At 54.2% G+C, this 21,552-nt stretch overlaps 1 protein-coding gene across 1 annotated transcript; it reads left to right on the plus strand.

The window, feature by feature from the left end:
* The first annotated feature begins 14,078 nt into the window (after positions 1-14,078).
* On the plus strand, positions 14,079-21,393 carry TMEM238L (transmembrane protein 238 like). Its single transcript, XM_080826813.1, has 2 exons — positions 14,079-14,594; positions 20,472-21,393. The coding sequence occupies exon 1, from the start codon at positions 14,235-14,237 to the stop codon at positions 14,472-14,474; it is 240 nt and encodes a 79-aa protein (XP_080682939.1). The 5' UTR covers positions 14,079-14,234; the 3' UTR covers positions 14,475-14,594; positions 20,472-21,393.
* The last annotated feature ends 159 nt before the right edge of the window (positions 21,394-21,552 follow it).

Genomic DNA, 21,552 nt, shown 5'->3' on the forward strand with positions numbered 1-21,552 from the left:
GGGCACAGTGGGAGGACAGAGGGTGGGCCCCAGGTCAGCCAGGCCCCTGTCAACCTTTCCAGGCTCTGGGATGGTGGTGCACCAGGTGATCACATCGGGGGTGGGAAGGAGGAGACTGGACCCTGGGGACGGCAGGGCAGGGGGAGTGCCTGGCTGGTTAGTGGGGTTGGGGGAGCCCATAAAAAGCCAATCCCTCCCGAGGACATGCGCTACTCTGTTTCACGGTCTTGGTGTTCACTGCTTCTTCCAAAACCGTTCCCTCGTAGTCTCTGAATGTGTCCCAAAGGTGCTGCTTTTGAAGAACATGCTCGTGGGGGGTGGGGGGGCGGGAATGCCTTCCTCCTCTTCCGTCCTAGGTCCCTCCCATCCAACGAACAGCGGTGTGAGTTGCCCTGTCCTGCAGCGATGGTCTCTCCGTGGGTTCTGCCCTAGACGTCACCTGTCCTCATTCAAACACGTCTCTGGGCGGTTTCTTCTTGACAAAGGCTTCAATTATCCTTTGTGCTCTGAGTCCCCAAATCCATCCCCATATGTCCCAATGCCTACTGGACAATGTGTTCGCTCCCTATTGCTGCTGTTTAAAAAAAATCAAGGGGCGCCTGGGAGGCCTGGAAGCCTCCGCCTCCGGCTCAGGTCATGATCCCGGGGTCCTGGGATCGAGCCCCACATCGGGCTCTCTGCTCAGCAGGGGGCCTGCTTCCCCTTCTCTCTCTCTGCCTGCCTCTGCCTACTTGTGATCTCTGTCTGTCAAATAAATAAATAAAATATTTTTTAAAAAATCAAATACTTAGTCACTTAAGACAAGCAAATTTATTGCCTTAAACATTCTGGAAGTCACAAGTCCGTAACAGATCTCACAGGTCTGAAGCCAAGAGGTCAGCGGGGCTGTGTGCCTTCTGGGGCTCTCGGGGCAGACGTGCTCCTGCTTTAGCCAGCTTCCAGAAGCTACCACACCCCTTGGCTTGCTGCCCCTTCCTCCATCTTCAGAACCATCAATCACATCAGTCTGACCTCAACAGCTGCTCCCTCTTCTCCTTCTTGGACTCTCTTGTTTCCTTCTTTCATGGGTAAGGATCCTTAGGGTTACATTGGGCCCACCCGGAAAACCCAAGATAGTCTCCCCAGTTGGAGAGATCCTTGGATGAGCTTGCTAGGACCGCCATAACCAAGTACGAGAGGTTTGGGGGGCCAACACAACAGACATTTATTTTCGCTCAGTTCTGGGGGCCAGAGGCCCAAGGCCAAGGTGCCCGTGGGGCTGGGTTCTCCTGAGGGCTCTCTCCTTGGCGAGCAGACAGCTGCCTTCCACCTGTGTCCTCACGAGGTCTTTCCACTGGTGTGTCTGTGTCCCGATGTCCTCTTCTCATAAAGACACCGGTCATAGCTGAACCAAGCCCACACTCACAACCTCATATAAATTCAATGACCTCTTAAAGACCCTGTCTCCAAATACAGTCATGTCTTGAGGGGACTGGGGGGTCAGCACATCACCATGAATTTGGGGGGACCACAAGTCTCTCCTTAATTCCATCACGTTTTCAAATTCCTGTTTGCCATGGAAGGTGACCTCCTGGCGAGTTTCAGGGATTCGGACACAGACATCTCTGGGGAGCCAGTATTCTGCCTGCCACAAAAAAACCTTCATCTTAATACCACCAGCAGCTTAAACTCAACCTGCCTCCAAATGGGATTCATCTCGCTCCCCCTTTGGCACCACCATTCGCCACCATGCGGCAAGTTTCCCAGACCAGAAATTTGGTGTTCTGGAGAAAATATCAGAAACGACTATTTGCCAGCCAATATTCTTTCCCCCATCTTCCGTTGTAATAAAACCTCTACGTTATTGGAGGTAGCAACATGCCCAGCTAAAAAACACGATACTCCCCTGCCTCCCTCACGACAAAGGCTGACTGACCACTGACATATGCAGGGAGATCGTTAGCAAGAAAAGCTCTTCATCTGCCGGAAGCTCTTTTCCCTTCACCCTTCCTTCTTCGAAGGCAGACGTGATGGTTGGAGCTGCAGCTGCTGTCTTGGGGTCAAGAAATGAGGTTGAGGACGGAAGCCACCGCCCAGAGCAGCAGAGCAGGAAGTGAGAACAGTCCTGCAACACCGATGACCTCCAGGGAGCTATCGGAATCCTAAGCCCATCTCCCACAGGAGAGAACCATCGCACCTTACCCCACTTTAGACACCATCATTCTGGATCTGCTACCTGTGGCCAAATGCAGTTCCTGTCTCTGTAGGTGGCAAGGCTGGGACAAGCGTGCTTTTCTTCCTCTGAAGTCCAAATACTGTATGATGAGATCCGGGATGGATGTACTCAGAACAAAGGCTATCATAAGGAAACAGCTCAGTGCAATGCTCCTGGTTCTCCCCCTCCAAGCATTCTCTAAGTCTCTAAGGAGAGAGGAAAGGGAGGGCAAAGTAGGACCCTGATGGTCCCGACTTCTCGCCCTCCTGACTCTGAGGCAGCAGGGACCCTCCCCAGACTGGGCATCTGGGTGGCGGTCCGGGAAAAGAGCGGGGTTCACCCAGGGCACCCCCCTTTACCCTTTAACCTATCAAGCTAGCCCACCTGTTATGAGAGCAGAGGCAGGGGTGGGAGGGAGAGGGTGGTAGTAAAGGACTGAGCCTATGAAACTAGCATTAACTGGACAATCTCCGTAAGGTTCCTGTATGGTCAGCCCTGAATATTACTTATTATTAATATAGCAGACAGCACGAGGCCATGACGGCGAGATCTGGATGTTCTCCTAAATGACGTTATGTCAGGACAGAGCACAAGTCTATATAATTAAGTGTGAGCTGCCTAGGAAAGAAAAGGTCCAGCTTGAGACAAAAGAGACCACTTCTTTGGTACGGAGCAGTTATGGTCATGGGAAATTCGGAGCTTTGGCCATTGACGGGCGTGGGTTCAAAACCCGACTCCACAAGCTAATTTCTACACGGCATGCCTTCTGCATTACTAGCTCGGATTTCCAGTTATGGGTGAGGATGGCAAGGACCCCCCGAGGGCCTCATCAGGATTAAATAAGGTACTAGGAGGGTCCAACCACAAGCAGGTGTTCGGTGAAAGGCAGATGTTGTTGCCATGCTTGTTACAGAAAGAGGGAATTCCGGGCTACAGACGCAATGCGGGGATTCCCAAACCCTCGGTTAGAAGCGATTTATGCCTGAGCTTGGGAAGCCTTAAGGAGACTCCCAGCCAGGACTTCGATATCTGATTTCACAGGAAGAAAGGCAGCCCTTTCACAAACCGAGTGCTGGGCTCTCCCAGCGGCATCAGTGTAATTGTTAGGGAGCCTCGTCCCAGACTAATTCACAACGTGCACGTTTGCACTTAGAATCTGGGTAAGAGCCTCATAAAACTCAGGTAAGAACCCCAAGTGAATAATTCTGAGCATGATCGCCAAGCCGTCCCCTGGTGCCCATCCACTGGGAGAGGGGAGCGAAGCTCCATGTAACGAGCCCGCTGTAATTGCCGGTCCTGGGGCAAGGGTGTGTTCACTTTCGGGGGACGGTGTGGCGTAACCAGACTAATGAGAGGCGCCAAGTGTGCGAGCCCCAGCCAAGGCCAGGACGGCCACGGTCAGGTTCAGCCCAGCAAAAGGTTGGAAGGGAGGGGGAGGTGGGCTCCCCAGAAAGTGGGTGCTGGGGAGCAGAAAGCCTGGGGCAGGGGTGGCCGCCTCTTGGCCAGACAGGTAGCTGCAGAAGAGGCCTGCCTGGTCCAGATGGGAGACGCCACCTGGGAAGGGCCTGGGAGGGCTTACAAAAGCCCTTTCACATGCAGCCGGTGAAAGACAACATTGTTGCATTCATCCATTCCACCCTGAGCCCTGAGCACCTTGGGAATGCTGCACGGGAAGCCAGGGAGAAGGAGGTGAACCGAACAGAACCCCCCACCCCGGAGGGCCACGAACAAGGACATGAGCCATGAACAGGCTGGTGTCAGAGAGCGACGCGGACCACGGAGTCCGGGGGCAGGGAGAGGGTGGGGAACGGGCAGGTGGGTGGGAGGCCTGAAGGAGGAGAAGGAGGTCTCCGGGGAAGGTGTGGGGAGAACATTCCAGCAGAGGGAGCCCCCCTGAGGAGGGAAGCCCAGTGGGTGTTGGAGACGCCATCTCTCCCTTCCTCCTCACCTCCCCGTGGGAAGGAGGCACCATGCTGTTGGCCTGTAGCCTCTCCTTCCTCTCATCCCTCTCCTGCTCTGGCTTCTCCTTCACGACTCACGCCTGTCTAGGATCCTCCTCCTCGTGCCTGTTCAGCCCTCCATCCTGCTGTGCCGGTCACCCCCAGCTTCAGTGAATGCCACCCAAGTCGGCCGCTGCTGTTGACACCTGTGCCGAGCCCCAGACAGCACGTCCCACTCTGGATGGCCCCTGGACTCACGCCGACTGGTGTCAGAAGAATTCACCACGTGTCCCCGCACTGCGTCCTCCAGACCCACGTGTGTGTCACTGCCACACCCCTACACCCAATCGGTCTCCTAAACCCCTCCAAGTCCTCTCTTTCTCCAGCCCCAGTGCCCCTGGGTTAGGTCACTAGTGTCCTCATTCAGGCCTCTCTTGCTCCAATCTGTTCTCTTAGGGCCTAGGAAGAGATATTCCACAATCCCTTGTGGGTTTGAGAGAGCAGGTCCCAAAGATCCCAGTGCAAGGCCAAGGAGGCCAAGTGTTCTGAGCCCTGGGCTTCCTGCCCTGGAAGGACCCCGGGCCGTGTGGGCAGCAGCCCGCTCTGTAGTTGTCCCTACAGATGGGTCTGAGCAAAGACATTGGTCCCCTCAGTTCCCTAGTCTTCTCTCCTTCAGCTTCCCCATCTTCTACCCCCAGGAACCATCTGCCTGCCCATAGACATCATCCTTGGGGAAGAGCCCTGGAGCTTCTCAGAGCCCATGGGTTCCAGTGCAGTATGTAATGTGCGGGGCTGGACTGGTCCTGCGGCTAAGAGGGGGCAGAATCAGCCTTGAAGCTGGGTCTCTTGATCCTAAGGCCACAGCACCCTCTTTGGAGGTCCAGGGAGCTCAAGAGGGCTCACTGGGGCCTCCAAATGGGAAAAGTCCAAGTCTCTGAAGAAATGGATGGTGCTCTCCAATATGGTAGCCACATCTGGGTATTTACATTTCAATTTAGGTTAACTACAATAAATACTGGAGTGTGTGTTTGTTTTTGGTTTTGTTTTTTTTGCAAATCCACCAAGTTAGGGCATTAGCCCATAGCTCCCCAGGGACCTTCCCTCCAGGCCAGCACCAGACCCCTGTGAGCCAGGCTTCACGGGGTCTTTGGGTCTCAGTTCTCGCTGTAGACTTCGCACCATTTGGGTCCTCGTTCTCATGCATCCTACAGGTAAAAGCTCCCCAGGCCAGCTTCCTCTGGCCAAGCTTAGAAGAGTCAAAGCCCGGGCGGAGCCCACATGCCTGCAGTGCCAGCCAGGGGCTCAAAAGGACAACCAGCAGGTGCATTGCAGAAGAGAGGGGAAGGCAAGGCCATTTTGGCGGAGCACCCCCGCTGGCTGAGCCCTGGGAAGATACGTTAGCCGACTTGATCTTTCAACAGCATTCAACACAACGGACCGCTCTAACCTTTTCTGAGACATTTTTCTCCCTTTGGATTCAAGATAGAACGAGCCCCTGGTTTCCCCCTATCTCTGTAGTGTTCTTTTCCGGTCTCCTTGGCTGGCTGACTCTACTCCATCCAGCCATTCAATGGGGAGATGCTCGGGACCCGTCCCAGGGCTGCTTATCTTATCGTGCTCTATCTCAAGAAGACAAGCACTTGCATCTCCGCCACCAACTTGCTGAAGGTCTGCAAATCCATGTCGCTAGCCCAGAGCCAGAGCTCCCAGCCCGTCTGTCATGATTGCTGAGCCCCGCCAGGCCCCCGTCCAGCGTATCCCATCTCAGGAAGCACCACGGGCATCCAGTTTGGTGAAAGAGAAATCTGGTATCCAGCCATGACCCCCTTGCCTTCCCACATCCCCACATTGAATCCATCACCGTGTCCTGTTGATGTCGCTCCCCGGTTATGTCTCGGGTGGACCCACTTATTTCCATCCCCGCTTCCACCAGCCCCGCCTCTTCCTTGGTCTCCTGCAATCCGCTTACCCCTTGCCAGGTGCCCATTCTTGGTCCCCTCCGTACGGCTCTCTGCACAGCGGCGAGAATGCTCTTTCAAAAATATGGGTCAGGGACGCCTGGGGGGCTTAGTGGGTTGACCGTCTGCCTTTGGCCCATATCATGAGGTCAGGGTCCTGGGACTGAGACCCACCTCGGGCTCCTGCTCAGTGGGGAGTCTGATTCTCCCTCTCACTCTCCCTCTGTGCTTGCTCGCTCTCTCAAATAAATAAATAAAATCTTTTTAAAAATATAGATCGTTTTGCCTTCTGCTTAGGACTCGCCAACGGCTCCCTGACGCTCTTGGGAGGAAGATGTTAATGTGGTTTTTAACCACTCTTCCTCCTCCTGTCCCAGCCCCACCAAGTGCCACCTGCCACTAGATTGCTACTGTAGATGCTCCTGCCTCTCCTGGAACGCTGTCACCTCCTCTTCACCCCTCCTCAGTGACCCTCGCTTACTCATCCTTTGGCTCTCAGCTCAAACATCAGTTCCTCCATGAAGCCTTGGTCCACGTCTTCTTTCTCACGCTCTCATAGGAAGGGAGTCCTTGACCTTGGACCATTGATCTCTGCCATATTTATACATTAATTGACAGGACTGGTGGGCACCTGCTTCCCCATACCCCTACCCCTTCCACCCCGCTCTCCACCTTAAGCTCCTCGAAGGCAGGCACTATCTTTCTCTTGGTCGCTTAGAGCCGACTCTGCACCTAAAGTTTCTTCAGCAGCCCAAGAGAGCTGAGCTTGGCTCTCAGCAGAGCCCACGAGTGGAGGGGCAGGTTCAAAGTGGGTACAGGACCTGGGCACGGCCCCCCCAGGCAGAGACCCTGGAGCTTGGTCCGTGGCTGGGAGAGGAAGGGATCCTGGGCAGCTGAGTCCTATGCAGCTTAACCCCAGCACCCTGCAAACAGGCTTTGCAGCTAACTGTTCCCAAGGCAGGCAAGTCACGGCCTGAAGAATTGAGACAGAAAGATAGGATTCTGGAAAGGGAGAGCTATGGGAGCGTTGCTTCCTCAGACACAGGGAGGACAGGGAGGAAAGAGACCTGGGAACTTGGGATGGATCTGGGCAGAGCTGGAGCAACTCTGGTAAGACACTGAGCTTTTCCGAATCCCAGTGTTATGACATGAGTCTAGTCAGTAAACGCTGGGGGGTAGTTACAAATGTTAGTTACAAAGAGAAGGCAGAGCGGCTCCCGGGCTGGAAGGGATGCCCAGCCGAGTGAGGACGATGGAGAACTGGACAAGTGACCTCCATAAATGTACCAGGTACTATTATAAAAGCCACCAGCAAGCCAAATAGGAACCCACCCCTCACCCATTAGGATGGCTATTATCAAAAAAACAAAACCCAGACAAAACAGAAAACAAGTGTTGGGAGATCAGAGCCCTTGTGTGCCATTGGTGGGAACGGAAGACGGTACAGCCACTGGCGAGCACAATATGGCAGGTTCTCAAATAGTTCGAGACAGTCACATATTACCCACATGTTAACTTCACTCTGAGGTATATACCCGAAAGAACTGAAAGCAAGGATTCATTGTATGGGTATTTGTACACCCATGTTCACAGCAGCATTATTCACAACAGCCGAAAAGTGGAGGCAACCCAAGCATCCAAAGACGGATGGACGGATAAACAAAACATGATGTATGTAGGATACTGTCCAGTCTTCAAAAGGAACGAGCTTCTGGCACACGCTATAATATGGACGAAACTTGAGGACGCCATGCAGAGTGAAATAAGCCAGAGCCAAGCAGGTTAAACAGGGCCTGACCCCACACATAACACATACTCAGAGGAGGCAAATTGATGGAGACAGAAAGTAGAATGGTGGTGACCAGGGGCTAGGGCCACAGGGGAATGGAGAGTTAGTGTTTCATGGGGACAGAGTTGCATCTGGGGACATGAGAAAGTTCTGGAGACACATAATAGTGTGAATGTATTGAATGCCACCAGACTGTAGAGCTTAAAAAAGTTAAAATATGGGCGCCTGGGTGGCTCAGTCAGTTAAGCATCTGCCTTCTGCTCAGGTCATAATCCTGGGGTCCTGGGATTGAGCCCCGCATCGGGCTCCCCGCACAGTGGGAAGCGTGCTTCTCCCTCTCCTACTCCCCCTGCTTGTGTTCCCTCTCTCGCCATCTCTCTCTGTCAAATAATTAAAATCTTAAGAAAAATAAAATAAAATAAAATGCTGGGTGACTGGGTGGCTTAGTCGCTTAAGTGTCTGACTCGGTTTCAGCCCACATCATGATCTCGGGGTCGCGAGACCGAGTCTTGAATCAGGCTCACACTCAGTGTGGAGTCTGCTTGTCCCTCTCCCTCTGCCCCCAGCTCTCTCTCTCTCTCTCTCAAATACACAAATAAAAATCTTTTTAAAAATAGTTAAAATGCTAAATGTATGCTGTGTATATTTTGCCACAATGAAATTCCTCAAAATAAATTATAAAAATTGGACAGGAGTAAGAAAGAAATGAACTTGGAGCAGGAAAGAGGGATTTCGTGTATCCCAGCCAACAGGACCGGGTTGTAGCTATAGCTGTTCCTTGCTTATCGGGTGAATGTAGGTGACTCTCCTGACTGCTCTCAACTCTGGGGCAGGCACAGGGCTGCTGGGGAGACAATCAGATCCCGAATGTGGACACGGGCCCACCCGATGTACACAAAGGTGTAACACAAATACACGGAAACACGATTCTCTGCTAAATAGGGGGCTACATCATCAGCCTGCCAAGAGTGAAGGTCATGAGCAAGGGGGAGGTGGCAGTGGGGGGACGCTCTTGAGCTCTGGATGGGTATGATGAGGGTTTAGGCCAACCTGGTGGGGAATAGAATAGGAAGGCCCAGGGAGAGAGCTGAGCCTGTGAGTAGCGGGTAAATGGATTCTAGAAGCCCAGGCAGTACACTCCGGGGAAGTCTCTAAAGTCCAAGTTTGTAGCCCAACAGAGGAAGAATGAAGAGCTGTGAGCGGTGTCACACACGCCTAAGGCAAGTGGGAATATAGTTCTGAAAACACTGACCCTAGGCTCCAGCCTGAGAAAACACTGCATTTATCCCCTCTGAAACATGTGAATCTCAGGCCTTTATTTAACCAAAAAAAGTCCAGGTGTCAGGTTTCAGTGACCTCGGTTTTGCAGGAGTTGATAAGCTCGGCCCACTGCCTGGTTTTATAAATAAAGTTTTATTAGAACACAGCCCCAACATTCATTTATATATTGTTTATGGCTCTTCTGCTACAACGGCAGAACTGAGTGGTTGTAACAGAGACCTTATAGCCCACAAAGTCTAAAATGTTTGAGGATCTCTGGTCTAGTTTAATCACATTGTTTTGTTTTCAGTGTATGCATTCTAGAATACCTTGTCTGTTGTGAGTGACAGTTTTCCACTGAGGCTGACAGTAATGAATTGAAGTTAAAAAAAAAAATCCAAAAAATTTAACAAGTTGCTATAACAATACATTAACAAATTAATATAAGCTATAACAGAAGCAGACCCCAGCTGTAGTTGAATCCTGGACGTGGCACATAAATGATAGACACCGGATTCTGGGAGTAGGGGAAGTCGACAGAATTGAGAACGGTGCAGATAAAGAGGAGAGTCTGGGGACTGGAAGAGCATTTCATGGGAAGAAGGGACCCACCACCACTGGCTCTTTGCCCGTCAAGGCTGGAGAGAGGGCTCGGCGTGTCCACACTGGACTCAGTGGGTGTCAGGGGACTCAGGAGGGCAGGGAACTGCAACCAGACAAAGCCAAAATCGATAAAAGGAAGAGATGCTCGTGCAAGAGGGTCGATGGTGGATCCCTTCCAATCTGGGGTTTTCCCCAGAATGCATTGGGGAAGAACGTAAAGACAGCAGTGACGGCCACAACAGTAACACTTCTGTTACAGTGTGCTGGTGCTAAGCCCTTTACATCTACAAACTCATGCAATCTTTCCAGTAACCCTGAGAAACAGGGATTATTTGGCAATGAGGAGATGAAGGCACAGAGAGGGCAAGTGACTTGCCCAAGGTCACACAGCTAGTGAGTAGCACAGGCTGGTGTGAGGCTACACCCGCCCAACATCTGACCCCTGACAACTCAGCCGGTGACTGGGTCTTGGTCATTCGTGGAGTCAAGCCCGGGAACTGTGACTCTGGGTCAGCTGCACACCTGGCTGGACTGTCCTGGTCTCTCGGTCTCAGACTGCCCTTTAGAATCCAGGTCACAGAGACATTGTCTGTCATCCTGGTGACATCACAGGAGGATGACAGATCATGGCTTTCCATGGAAGTCACAAGATGCCAGTCGCCCAAGACGAGGCCGATCTGTGAGGCGGCAGCAGGAAGACTCTCCCCTCTGAGCCCCAGGGGCAGTGGCAGCCCCGGCAGCCAGAGAAGTCTTAGAAGTGGAGGCACCAAGGGGCTGGGTTTCCGGCTGTGCCCTCCACGCCGTGCTCGTGATTCAGAAGGCATCACACATGCCGCTGTCCTACGTTTCCCCATTTTTGTAATTCTTGTTAAGATTTTATTTATTTTATTTTGGGGGGGGAGGGGCCAAGGAGGTGGAGAGAAGCAGACTCCCCACAGAGCACGGAGCACCATACAGGGCTTGATCTCAGGACGCTGAGATCGTGACCTGAGCCAAGACCAAAAGTCCAACGTCTAACCGATTGTTAACCCGTGTTCTTGTAATTCTTTACATTGACCGTATCACCTCCAGACATGAAAGCACTTACGTATTCTTTAATTATTATTCATCATGTCTTCCCTCCTTAGACTGTTAACTCTATGGTGTCAGGTTCTGTACCAGATCCTATCCCCAGCTGCCTGACACAGAGTAGGTGATCAGTCGCTCTGGTCTAATTTAAATCCCACTTCGGTTGAGGCTTCTAAGTGTGTTGGGGTCACTCAGGGTTACCCATTGGTGGAGGACGAGCTCCTTGCTTTAGTGGACAAGGGGGGCAGCCAGCCAGAGCCTAGCGGGGCCTCCTCAGCTTCTCTCCCAACGACATAGGAACAGTCAGAACCATCTCGTTCCTCCTGGTTGCCTGGCGGCATGGTGGGCCACCTCTAATAGGGTGCTGACTTCGTAATTACGTCTGTTTTTTGGAAAGTCCTGTTTTCAAGTCTCAATTGTTATCTACACTACAGCTAAAGTCAAAGGATGTCAAAAAACAAACAAACAAGCTTATTAGCTCTTGTCAATGATTGGATTATGTCCCCCCTGAATTCATGTGTTGACATCCTAACCCCTAATCCCCCAGAATATGACCTAGTTTGGAAACAGGGTTGTCACAGATGCAATTAGCTAAGAGGGGGTCAAACTGCAGTAGAATGCACCCTTCGTCCTATATAATTGGGGTCCTTACAGAAAGGGGACATTTGGACACAGAGATAGGCACACAGGAGAATGATGCTCGAAAGGGAAGGCGATGTATCCACCAGGCAGGGGATACCCGAGATTGCCAGGAAAGCCCCCCAGAAGCAAGCGGGAGGGCAGGGAATGGAGTCTCCCTCCCAGCCCTCAGAAGGAACCCACCCTGCTCTCACCAAGATCTCAGACTTCTGGCCGCCGTTTCTGGGGCTGGAGCTCCCAGTTTGGGGTTCTCTGTCAGAGCAGCCCCGGGAATGTCACATGGTGATTTCCCACATGTGATGAGGGGAGAGGTCGGGAAAGCTCTGTGTGGGAGGAGAAGGGGCTGGCGTCCTTGTTCCAACTGAGCCCCTCAAGCTGTGCCGTGTCCAGTCAACTAAAGGTTCCTGCTCGCCACCTGTCCCTGGCCTGGGCTCCCCCTGGCACTCTCTGTGTCCCCCTGGCCAGCCACGCTCTGCCGGTTCCTCCCGTCCCCATCTCCTCTTCCAGCGGTCCCACTCCAGGGCTCCCGTCTCACCTGGCTTTCCACCCACCACCCCGCGTCTGTCCCAGCTGTGTAAACATCACACGCAGGAAATGGGGCCCTGGGAAACGGGAGCCGGAAGGACCATGGGCTGGGGGCATCAGGGTTCTTCCGGGGCCCACGCTCGCCCGACGGAAGAATGGCCACACGGTGCAAGGAGGGAAGGCAGGCTGCAGAACCGGGTGTGCAACGTTGCCCGTTTCCAGAAGACGGGAAAGGGGTATTTGTGCCTCTGGAGGGTGAGTGCCAAGTGGGTGGTGAGGAGCTCTGGTTTGGATTTCGTTCCTTTTGCTGGTGAATGTGTCAGGGTTTCTTCAGCTGGAAGCGTGTGCGCACACGTGTGTGTGTGTGTGTGTGTGCGTGCACGTGCATGTGAAAATAGTAGAAATAAAAAGAAGGGCTAGTACCCGAAGAATGCATGTTTTTCTGGGATGCAGAGTGGGGTCCGGGCCGAGTGAGGCCAAGCTGGCTTCTTTCAGACCTGTCCTCTGACGTCGGAGGGGAGTGCGGTGATCAACCGCTCCGACGTTCACAGTCAGATTGTTCACAGGCATGCAGCACTCTGCAAAGGCACCTGGGAGCCCGTTGGCAGTCAGGCCTGGACACATCCCCTCTGGCCCTACACAGCCACTGTGGGGCCACGGCTGTCCGGCAGCTCTTCTTCCCAGGACGCTCTCCTCGTCAAAGCGGGTGGCAGGGGATGGAGGGGGAGGGGGGCGTCAGCTTCTCCAGCCCTGGGAGGTGCTCCTGTATCAATAGCTAACTGCTTCGGAGGATATATACCCAGGAAAGGAAGCCAACACTGCCTGGGAGATTGGCCTCGGCGGCTTCTCACTTGGAGATGCTCCAGATTGGCTCCTTGGCTTGAGTCAAGTCTCTGGGTATTTCGGATCCTGAAGTCTATAACACACATGTACCTGGGTGACTCAGTCCGTTGAGCATCCGACTCTTGGTTTTGGCTCAGGTCATGATCTCAGGATCATGGGATCGAGCCCTTCATCGGGCTCTGCGCTGAGCGTGGAGTCTGATTGAGGATTCTCCTTCTCCCTCTCCCCTCCCCCCCCTCACATGTGCTCTCTCTTTCTCTCTCTCTCTCTCTCAAACAAATAAATAAAATCTATTATACATAATGCCCCCCCCCCCAGGACTTTCTTCCTGAAAGTTTCTCACCCATTCTGGCCTATTTTGCACTAGGAAACAAAGTTGGAGCCACCTGTTTATTCTCACCCACCCGGGAAGGTGAACGAGTGGAGACTGCTCCTCTCACTTGTATGGGGAAACCAAGTCCCAGAGAGGCTTGGTGCGCAGGTCAAGATCCCACAGCGAACTGGGGACATACCCTGTGAGCGGCCACAGGGACAAGACCACCGTGTTATACATAAGCCCTCAGGGATGTGAGCAGAGTCCCTGAGACAGGAGGCAAACGTCAAGTCCAAGGGTCTGGAAAAGAGCAGAGAACCAGGTAGACCTTCCTTGACTTGTGCCTGAAGCAACCTGTCGGTCCACGCCCAGTCTTCCGCAGCCAGAGGCCAGAGTGTCACCCCCCCTTCCCCCCATGTCTGTCTTCTCGGTCACTTTAATCTCTGGGGTGAGCCTCCCCGTGCAGGAAGCTGGGTCCCCGGGTCATCAGAGCGCAGAAATCCACAAGACACCCCCACCTGCCCCAGCTGTCTGTTCGGTCTCTAACACTGACCAATTCTCAGGGCACAATTTCAAAATCTATTTATGTCAACAAACTCCCTTCCCTATCCTTTGCTTAAAATCCTCCCTTCTGCACCAGGAAGAGCTGGGCAGAGCAGTGAGGGGGACGAAAACCCCGCCCCACCGCAGGAGATGGAGAAACCTGCAGGGACGTGCCCAGGACTCGAGAGTCCAAGGACAAGGCGCCAGACGGCCCCTCGCTGGCACCGAAAATCCCTTGGGGGGGGCACCCAACTCCTCCCCTGCCACGTCGTAACTGGGTTGGCCCAGCCATGAACAGTCCCATTACCAGTGATGTCAGGCTGTTTGGGTTGGTCCTGAGTCATGAAGCAGTTAAGGAACACCCTGCCCCAGGGCCGCGGTGCTCATAAGGGCAGACCCACGTGGACTTCCTTGTGCATCCAGACAGCCTGACGGCTCCCTCGTTCACTCACACCCAGCCACGAGCCAGCCAGCGAGGGCCGCGGGAGGCAGAACCACCGCCCGCCCATGCAAATCAGCCCCGGGAGTGCAGCGGGGCTCCTCCTGCAGCTCCCGGGCAATGCTCCTGGGGAGGCGATGGGCCAGATGCAACCCGGGGCGCTGTGCCATCTTCCTCGTCCTGGCCCTCCTGCTCGACGCGGTGGGTCTGGTCCTTCTGCTGCTGGGTATCTTCGCCTCCCTCGACTACTGGGACTTCTTGGTCTACACAGGGGCGCTGATCCTGGCTTTCAGCCTCGTGCTCTGGATCAGCTGGTACTCCTTCAACATCGAGGAACCTCTTGAGAAACTGATCTTGTAGTCTGGCCGTGGCAGAGGAGGAGGGACGCAGGCTCTACGGCTGCCTGACTCTGTACCTGGGGCTGTCGGAGGCACGGGGACACCCTGCCACTCCCACACGGAGCGCCCCAGCAGGGACGAGGTGAGTGCCCCGAGGCCTGCCCGGTGGAGTAGGGGTTCTGTCCATCTGGGTTTCAGTTGCACCTGTACTGGCCACAGGTGTCCCCTCCCTGGGGGCCCTTCAAACTTATGGAGATTGGAAAGAGGGTCTCCACGGGCCCCTCCACATCCAATATGCCAGGAGTGGTCCTGCCGGGCAGAATGGGGAGTTGCCCCTTCCGCACTGAACTTGGGGAGAAAGGAGCCCATCCTGATTCTCTGTTGGGAAGAATCCAGCTTGAGAGTGAGGGGGAAGACTTGAGCCCTGGGAGAGGATGGACAGCTCCCCGATGGTTGGCTGTGCCCTCGCGAGGAGGGAGGTCGTGCAGGCGAGACTATACGGAGAACCGTCCAGAGAAGCCCTTCTCCCTTGCTTCCGCCCTGCACCTGCGGAGGGGACATGCACCACAGAGGGGGGACCTGCCTCCACATGCCCTCCCAGCGCCACCTGACTCCTCTCCAGCACTGCCCCCACCCCACCCTCCTCGCACACACTCCACGCCACCAGCCCCCTCCTCACCACCCCAGCCACGGCCGGCCTGGGAGTCAAGAGACCATGAAGTCAGGAGACCATGGCGGACCTTTCCATCGGCCCAGCTGCCCCACCCAGCCAGGCCAGCAGCTTGGTTGACTGCATGCACCCAAGGACGCGGATAATTGTAAGATTTTTCACAGGGACGTGAAGCACCCAGGATAGAGCTGGTCTGGGCTCCACAGCCCTGCATTATGGGCAGCTTTTCCCAGGAGACTGAGGCAGGAGCCCCGCTAGGGCTGACGACTGTCATCTCCTCCCCCCTCCCCCATGGTGGCCAGAAACCGGCACTCCCTTTCCAGCACTGGCTGAGAGGATAAAGGTCATGGCTGGGTTGGAAGGAGGAGGTAGTGATCCCCGTGTCTCTTCTGGGGGATTCCATCTGACCCTTGGAATGAAGCGATCAGAGCAGCAGTTTGACAAGGTTTCCGGAGGTGGGGGGTAAAATCTGGTCCCGGCAGACGAAAGGAAAGGCGATGGGAAGTCTGAGGGCCTGGGTCCTGCTCCAAGTGGCACCACTGGTTCGCTGGGTGACACTGGCCAGATTGCAACCTGCTCCAAGCCTCAGTCTTCTCATCTGTGAAACAGGGATAATAGTACCCGCCTTTGTTGTTGCCGTGGCCAAAAAAGAGGGAATGGAAGGAGAAGGCTCTTTACACACGATGTGGTTTTTACAAAGGTCACATGTCCTTACCAAACAGATAATACCGGATGCATAAACTGACCCAGAGTCTCCACCGAGAGTACTTGGTACTTGGTACACCTGAAACTGGTAGTGAGGGAGTCGGCTCATACCTCAAATCAAGAAGGAACCCCCAACTTATTGGCTCATTCCGAAGGCACACCAGGCACCAGGCAAGGCACTAGGGATGCGGTGAAGGATAAGGTGCACAGGTCTCTACCCTTGAGGGGTTTCCCGTCTAGTGAGACATAGAGAGTAATCAAATCGTCTCACTCACAGAGGCACGATAAGAGTCAGGTGAGGACTAGGAAGAAGAGGGACCATCACTTCCTGGGAGCAGTCAACTGAGAAGGTGACCCAGAAAGTGGAGTCTTTCAGGAAGAGGCAATGGCTTGAGCAAAGGTCCTGGGGTAGGAATTTGATCATTATCTTCAGAACAGTAAGAAGTTATTAAAGAGATGTAAGCAAGGGTGGGAGCTTACCAAGTTTTTGGATCTATGTTTCCAAAAGACTACTCTGGCCATGGCACAGATGATGGTGATGATAATGATGATGGTCACGAGGGTGATGATGACCAGGTCAAGCTCGGGGAGCTAAGCCGCTTACCCAAACAACAGGGGGTCCCTTGTGTGAGGCTCCTTGCCCTTTATAGTCTTCCCTCATTGAGTAGAAAGAAGTTCAATAGCCCAGTGGTGATGAGCGTGGGCCAAGACCCAGACTGGTTTGAATCCAGCTTTGTTCCTTGCTAACTATGCATCCCGGAGCGAGCTACCTCCCGTCCCCATGCCCTACTTTCCAAACCTGTAAAATGGAGATGGTGCTAATGACCATCTACTTCACCTACTTCAGAGATGATGATCAGATCAGCTCCTACCTCGTAAAGATGTTGCACAGATCAAGTGGGTTAATGTGTGTACGGAACCCAAGAGTGACAATTAAGTGGGACAAGGGACACTCCACCGACACTCTCTCACGGTGCAGTTGTCTGGCGCCTTCCAGAGGGGTAAGACCGTCCTCCAAGACAGATATCCTTAAAGCGTTATGATCACATCTTAAGACAGGGTATGGCATTAACAATTTTCAGTAGGTGTGAGAGAAAGGAGGCTCCCCCCAGAACCCAGCGTTTTGTCCAGGATCAAGGGGGATTCAGAAGCTCGAGATCCACTGTCTTCTCCATTAAATACAGTCATGCAAATATCACTTTCACCTTTTCAGTTCCCAAACTCCATGTTCAATGGGACCCTCAGAGCCAGCCTCCCTGGGTTCCTTCGTCTCCTGCAATGTCTGAGTCTGGCCCAGAGTGACAAATCAGTGTGGGCTGGGACCTACCCAATTTTGGGGGGGGCTCCCCACCCCCCAGATGACCTTGGGCAAGTCACATTCCTTCTCTGTAGAGCAGGAGATTTGGTCCCCTTGGAAGGTTCTAGCCAGGCTCTGGGAAGGGCCCCTCAGCGGTTGGGGTGGGAGCAGGTAGGAATCCAGCAGCCCTACCCACCCCACGACACACACATACCCTCCCAGAATAGTGGGATTTTCCCACAAGTTTGATCAACTGAACTTTCACGGAAGGCTTCCTGTGAACACGGGAGTTCTGATGCTCAGCTGTATTTCTGAAAATGAATCATCTCAATCCCCTTACATTTTATGACCTTTGGCCTGGGCATGATCTCCAACCACATCCACAATTAATGCGCAGCTTCTAACTGGTTCTGCCAGTTCTCCGATTCTCAGAGCGGAGTCAAAGGAAAGAGCATGGACCCGCCCCCCCTTAATTCAGGGCCCGATCCCATCCTTCCAAGCTCGTCCTTCAGTCTCAGGACGGTAAGTTTGCTAGAACACCCCCGTCCCTCCCCAAGCTAAGTGGGTAGCATCCCTGGCACGAGGTCAGGTACAGAACTTGGGTCAGGCCCCCCGGGGAGTTTCAGAATGAGTGCCTTGTGTACCAAGCGAGACAACCCACCATCTGATTTTATCAGTCGGTCACTATATTTTCGCAAGATCTGTTTGCTCCTTGTTCCCCCTGCTGGGTCTCTCTTGTAGATAGAGACAAGCCCCCAGGCAAAATCAGGTGAGGACGCTGATCCTTTTACTAGAGGGTGTCCGGCTACAGCCCCCTCCCAAACACACACACACACACACACACACACACACACACATCCTCACACCTGTCACGCACCTGCCAGAAATACACACTCACAGAAACACACACCCATTCACCACCTCTGCAGCGACCAAAGTCCCAAAGGCAGAGAAGGCTCACACCCCCGAGCCCGGGAAAATGAAACCTGTTTCTCACCATCGACTTTCTCCCCACGTGCGGACACCCCCTGTGCCCACAGAGGGGCCGGTGGGGTTGGCAGGTCAGCTCGGGGTGAGCACGCCAGCTCGGCTGACCCAGGCCACGTGCAGACGCGGTGCTGGGGCTGTGTGGAGGGCCCAGCATTTCTCGAATCCCTAGAGGAACGTTTAATCTAGAGGGAGCGATAAGGCAAGTACACAACACTCCGGGAAAGTACACGGAAAATGCGCGCCGGAGATAAGCGCCGTCTCGCACCGGGCTCCGAGGGCCCAGTTGAGGAAGAGGAGATCCTGCTGGTGGGGAGGGGAGGGGGGCCGTGTGTGGCTTCAGAGACTGGGGCGGAGACTTCAGGGACTGCAGAGGGGATGGGGTGGGGCTCTGCCTGGGGGTAGCAGGTGCAGGGAGTGGGGGGCGGGGAGACCACTCGGGAAGCTCAGCAGGCGGGTAGTGAGACAGGGACAGGAACGGAGGGCCATGGAAAGCAGAGGAGACAGAGACAGCACAAGCGGATGGTCCCTCCTGGTCTCCTGCAGCCGAGAGAGGTGTCAGAGTTTTCAGAGAGCCCTGCCGTGAGTGCGGGGAGTGGGGGCGGGGGGGGGGGTTCGGGGGTGGGCACAGGTTTGCTCACGATCATGTGATGATGCGTTTTCCTTTGCGCGCATGCAGGGGTTGAGACCTAAATTGTGCCTTCGAGCAGAACTGCCCAGTTGGGGCGGAATGGGCAGATTTTAAACTCAGAAGGGAGATCAGGGATGGAGTTGGAGGTAGGGGTGAGAGACGGAGTGTGGCTGGGATTGTACAGACTGTGGAGGCAGGGGGAAGGGGAGGAAAACAGGGTGTGGGGGAGCGGGGACTAGAAGGAAGGGAGGAGGACGGGAGCCTAAGCTTCTCTGAAGGAGGCACCACACGGGACCCCACTCCCCCACCAACAGCACCGCCGAAAGCATCAGGATTACTATCAATAATTGATACTGATTATCAATTATTATCAATGATTAATCCCCCTTACTGATGAGGATATCAACGGCCAGAGTCTAAGTAATTTGTCCGACATAATGGAACCAGCGAGGGGGGACGCGGATTGTGAAACGGGGTCTGCCTGCCCATATGGTCCATACGCTTTCCACCAGGTGGGGGAGGGCACACTCCAGCTTCGAGCCAAATCTGGCCCTTCTCCCACTTTGTAAGCTGAGCTGCCCTGCAACACAGCCAGGCACAGTCACTCGTGCGCCGTGACGACAGAGCCCAGTCATTCCGGCAAAGGCCATATGGCCTGCAACGCCTAGTCTTTCCTCTCCAGCATCTTACAGAACCTCTGACTTGGCCATGGTTATTCCCCACAGGAGCCAAACTCAGAACCCCGAGCCATGCCCGCTTTTGGGGGAGCGGGAGAAGGAAGGCGGGTTGGGAAGCCCACAGAGTAGTCCCCAGTAGCAATAAGGGAGTGACACTTGCCAGTGACAGGGAGGATGAAGGAGGACAGGTCGCCAAGAGTAGGAGCCTGACCGTGGAATGCCTGAGACCCGTCAAGATGGCTGTAGCCCGAGGAGAGTTGATTGGACTTGGCCATGAGCTTTTGCCACTACATGGTGGGGACAAAATGGGACCAGTGGCGGCTGAGATGTTCGAAGGGACCAGCGCAGATCCGTCTTCAGTGTATCTGGGGGAGATATGACAGGAGTAAGGCTGCGCTGGCCTCCCTGGCTGGCGGTAAGATTTCTCTCAGAGATGGGGATCCAGAACATCGAGCAGGATGGTAAGGGGAGGCGAGGACTCAGAGGAGATGGAGTCTGTCCACTCCAGGTGGACGTGGGGGTGGACATCCGGAGCCCCGGGACAGCTGTTAACTCTGCCTGCGGGAAGGGTGAGGGGAGGGATGAGTATCTCGGTATTTACATGCAATGCTCTCACCTCAGGGATTCAAGCGCCCATTTCACAGACGGAGCAAACTGAGTCTCAGAGCAGTTCACAACTAGCCCGCAGAGACAGCGCTCTCAAGAGGCAGGGCTAGGGGCGCCTGGGTGGCTCAGTGGGTTAAAGCCTCTGCTTTCGGCTCAGGTCATGATCACAGGGTCCTGAGATCGAGCCCCACGTCGGGCTCTCTGCTCAGCAGGGAGCCTGCTTCCCCTCCTGTCTCTCTGCCTGCCTCTCTGCCTACTTGTGATCTCTGTCTGTCAAATAAATAAATAAAAAAAATCTTTAAAAAAAAAAAAAAAAAAAAAAAAAAAAAAGAGGCAGGGCTAGAATTCACACCTAAGTCCCGTGGGCTCCAAGCACCGCATACGGGTTTGAAATGACGTATTCAAATCTCGGGCTGACCCATTTCATCCTCATTTATTCAACACAGGTCCCGTCGGATGGAGGAGCATCAGAGCGGGAAGGTGCCACTCTTGGCCGCACATCCTTTCCTCGTATCCAGGAGGAAGCAGAGGCTGCGAGGCAGAGGCTTCCGAAGCACCCGCTAGGATGCCCACGAGTGGCATGAAGACTGGGCATCGGGAAGGTTCCGCTCTCCGTCAAGGGTCCAGCGCTCCTGCACCATCCCTGCACCATACCAGCTGCTCTAGGACAGCCTGAGAAGTCCTTGCCCTGGGCATTCTGATGGAAGCAAGCTTGTTGGGGTCTTTGATGCCCCGAGTAGCCCCGCCCCCTGCTGCTCCTCTTGTCAATGTCCCATTAAAGACTGACAGTCGGGCAAGTCCACATGGGTTCTCCTGCAGGCACACACCACGCTGTGTTACTGCTGCTTTCCCTCTCCCGCCCTGGGGACAGGCCGTGCGAGCCCCTGCAGGGCTCTGCCTCGCCCATCTCTTGGTACGGTCCGGAGCGCCCCCGGGGCGTACTGCAACATGCTAGTTGCAAAAGCAAAGCACAGGGGAAGCCGTGGGCCGGCGGCTGCCCTCCTCGGGGCTGGTCACTGTTTATGATTCGTGCGGCCCCGCCCGTTTGCGCGGCCACACTGCTGGGAGCTCCTATCGAGCTTTTAGTCAACCGAAGCCCTCCCCCGGTGATTTTCTGGAGGTGAGTGAGCTCCTGCGTGCTGTCCGCGTGTTATACTTCTGGATCCCACGAGCGGGACCCTATGTTTATCTTAGCTCGACTGTATCCAATCAAACGCAGCCTGGCCCTGGTTACCTGTGACGGTCACCTTTCAGCTTGCTTCCAGAGGCTAAGCAGACGTGTGTGCGCTTGTCCCCAGTGCTTGGCCTGCCTCGATAACTTATATTTCCCCTGGTCTAATTTTGTACTTTTTATTTATATTTAACCTCAAAAAAAAAAAAAAGTTTAAGTGTTCTCTATAAGCCGCCTCAGATGTTCTGGGGTGCGAGGTAGTTCTCTAGATACAGAAGTAGATTTGGCCTCTGGCTTCACCATGACACGACGTATTTCTGAACCTACACGGTCTCTAGGAATTCTCAAAGTCCCAG

This window comes from Martes martes, assembly GCF_963455335.1.
Source record: "Martes martes genome assembly, chromosome: 16".
NCBI lineage: Eukaryota > Metazoa > Chordata > Mammalia > Carnivora > Mustelidae > Martes > Martes martes.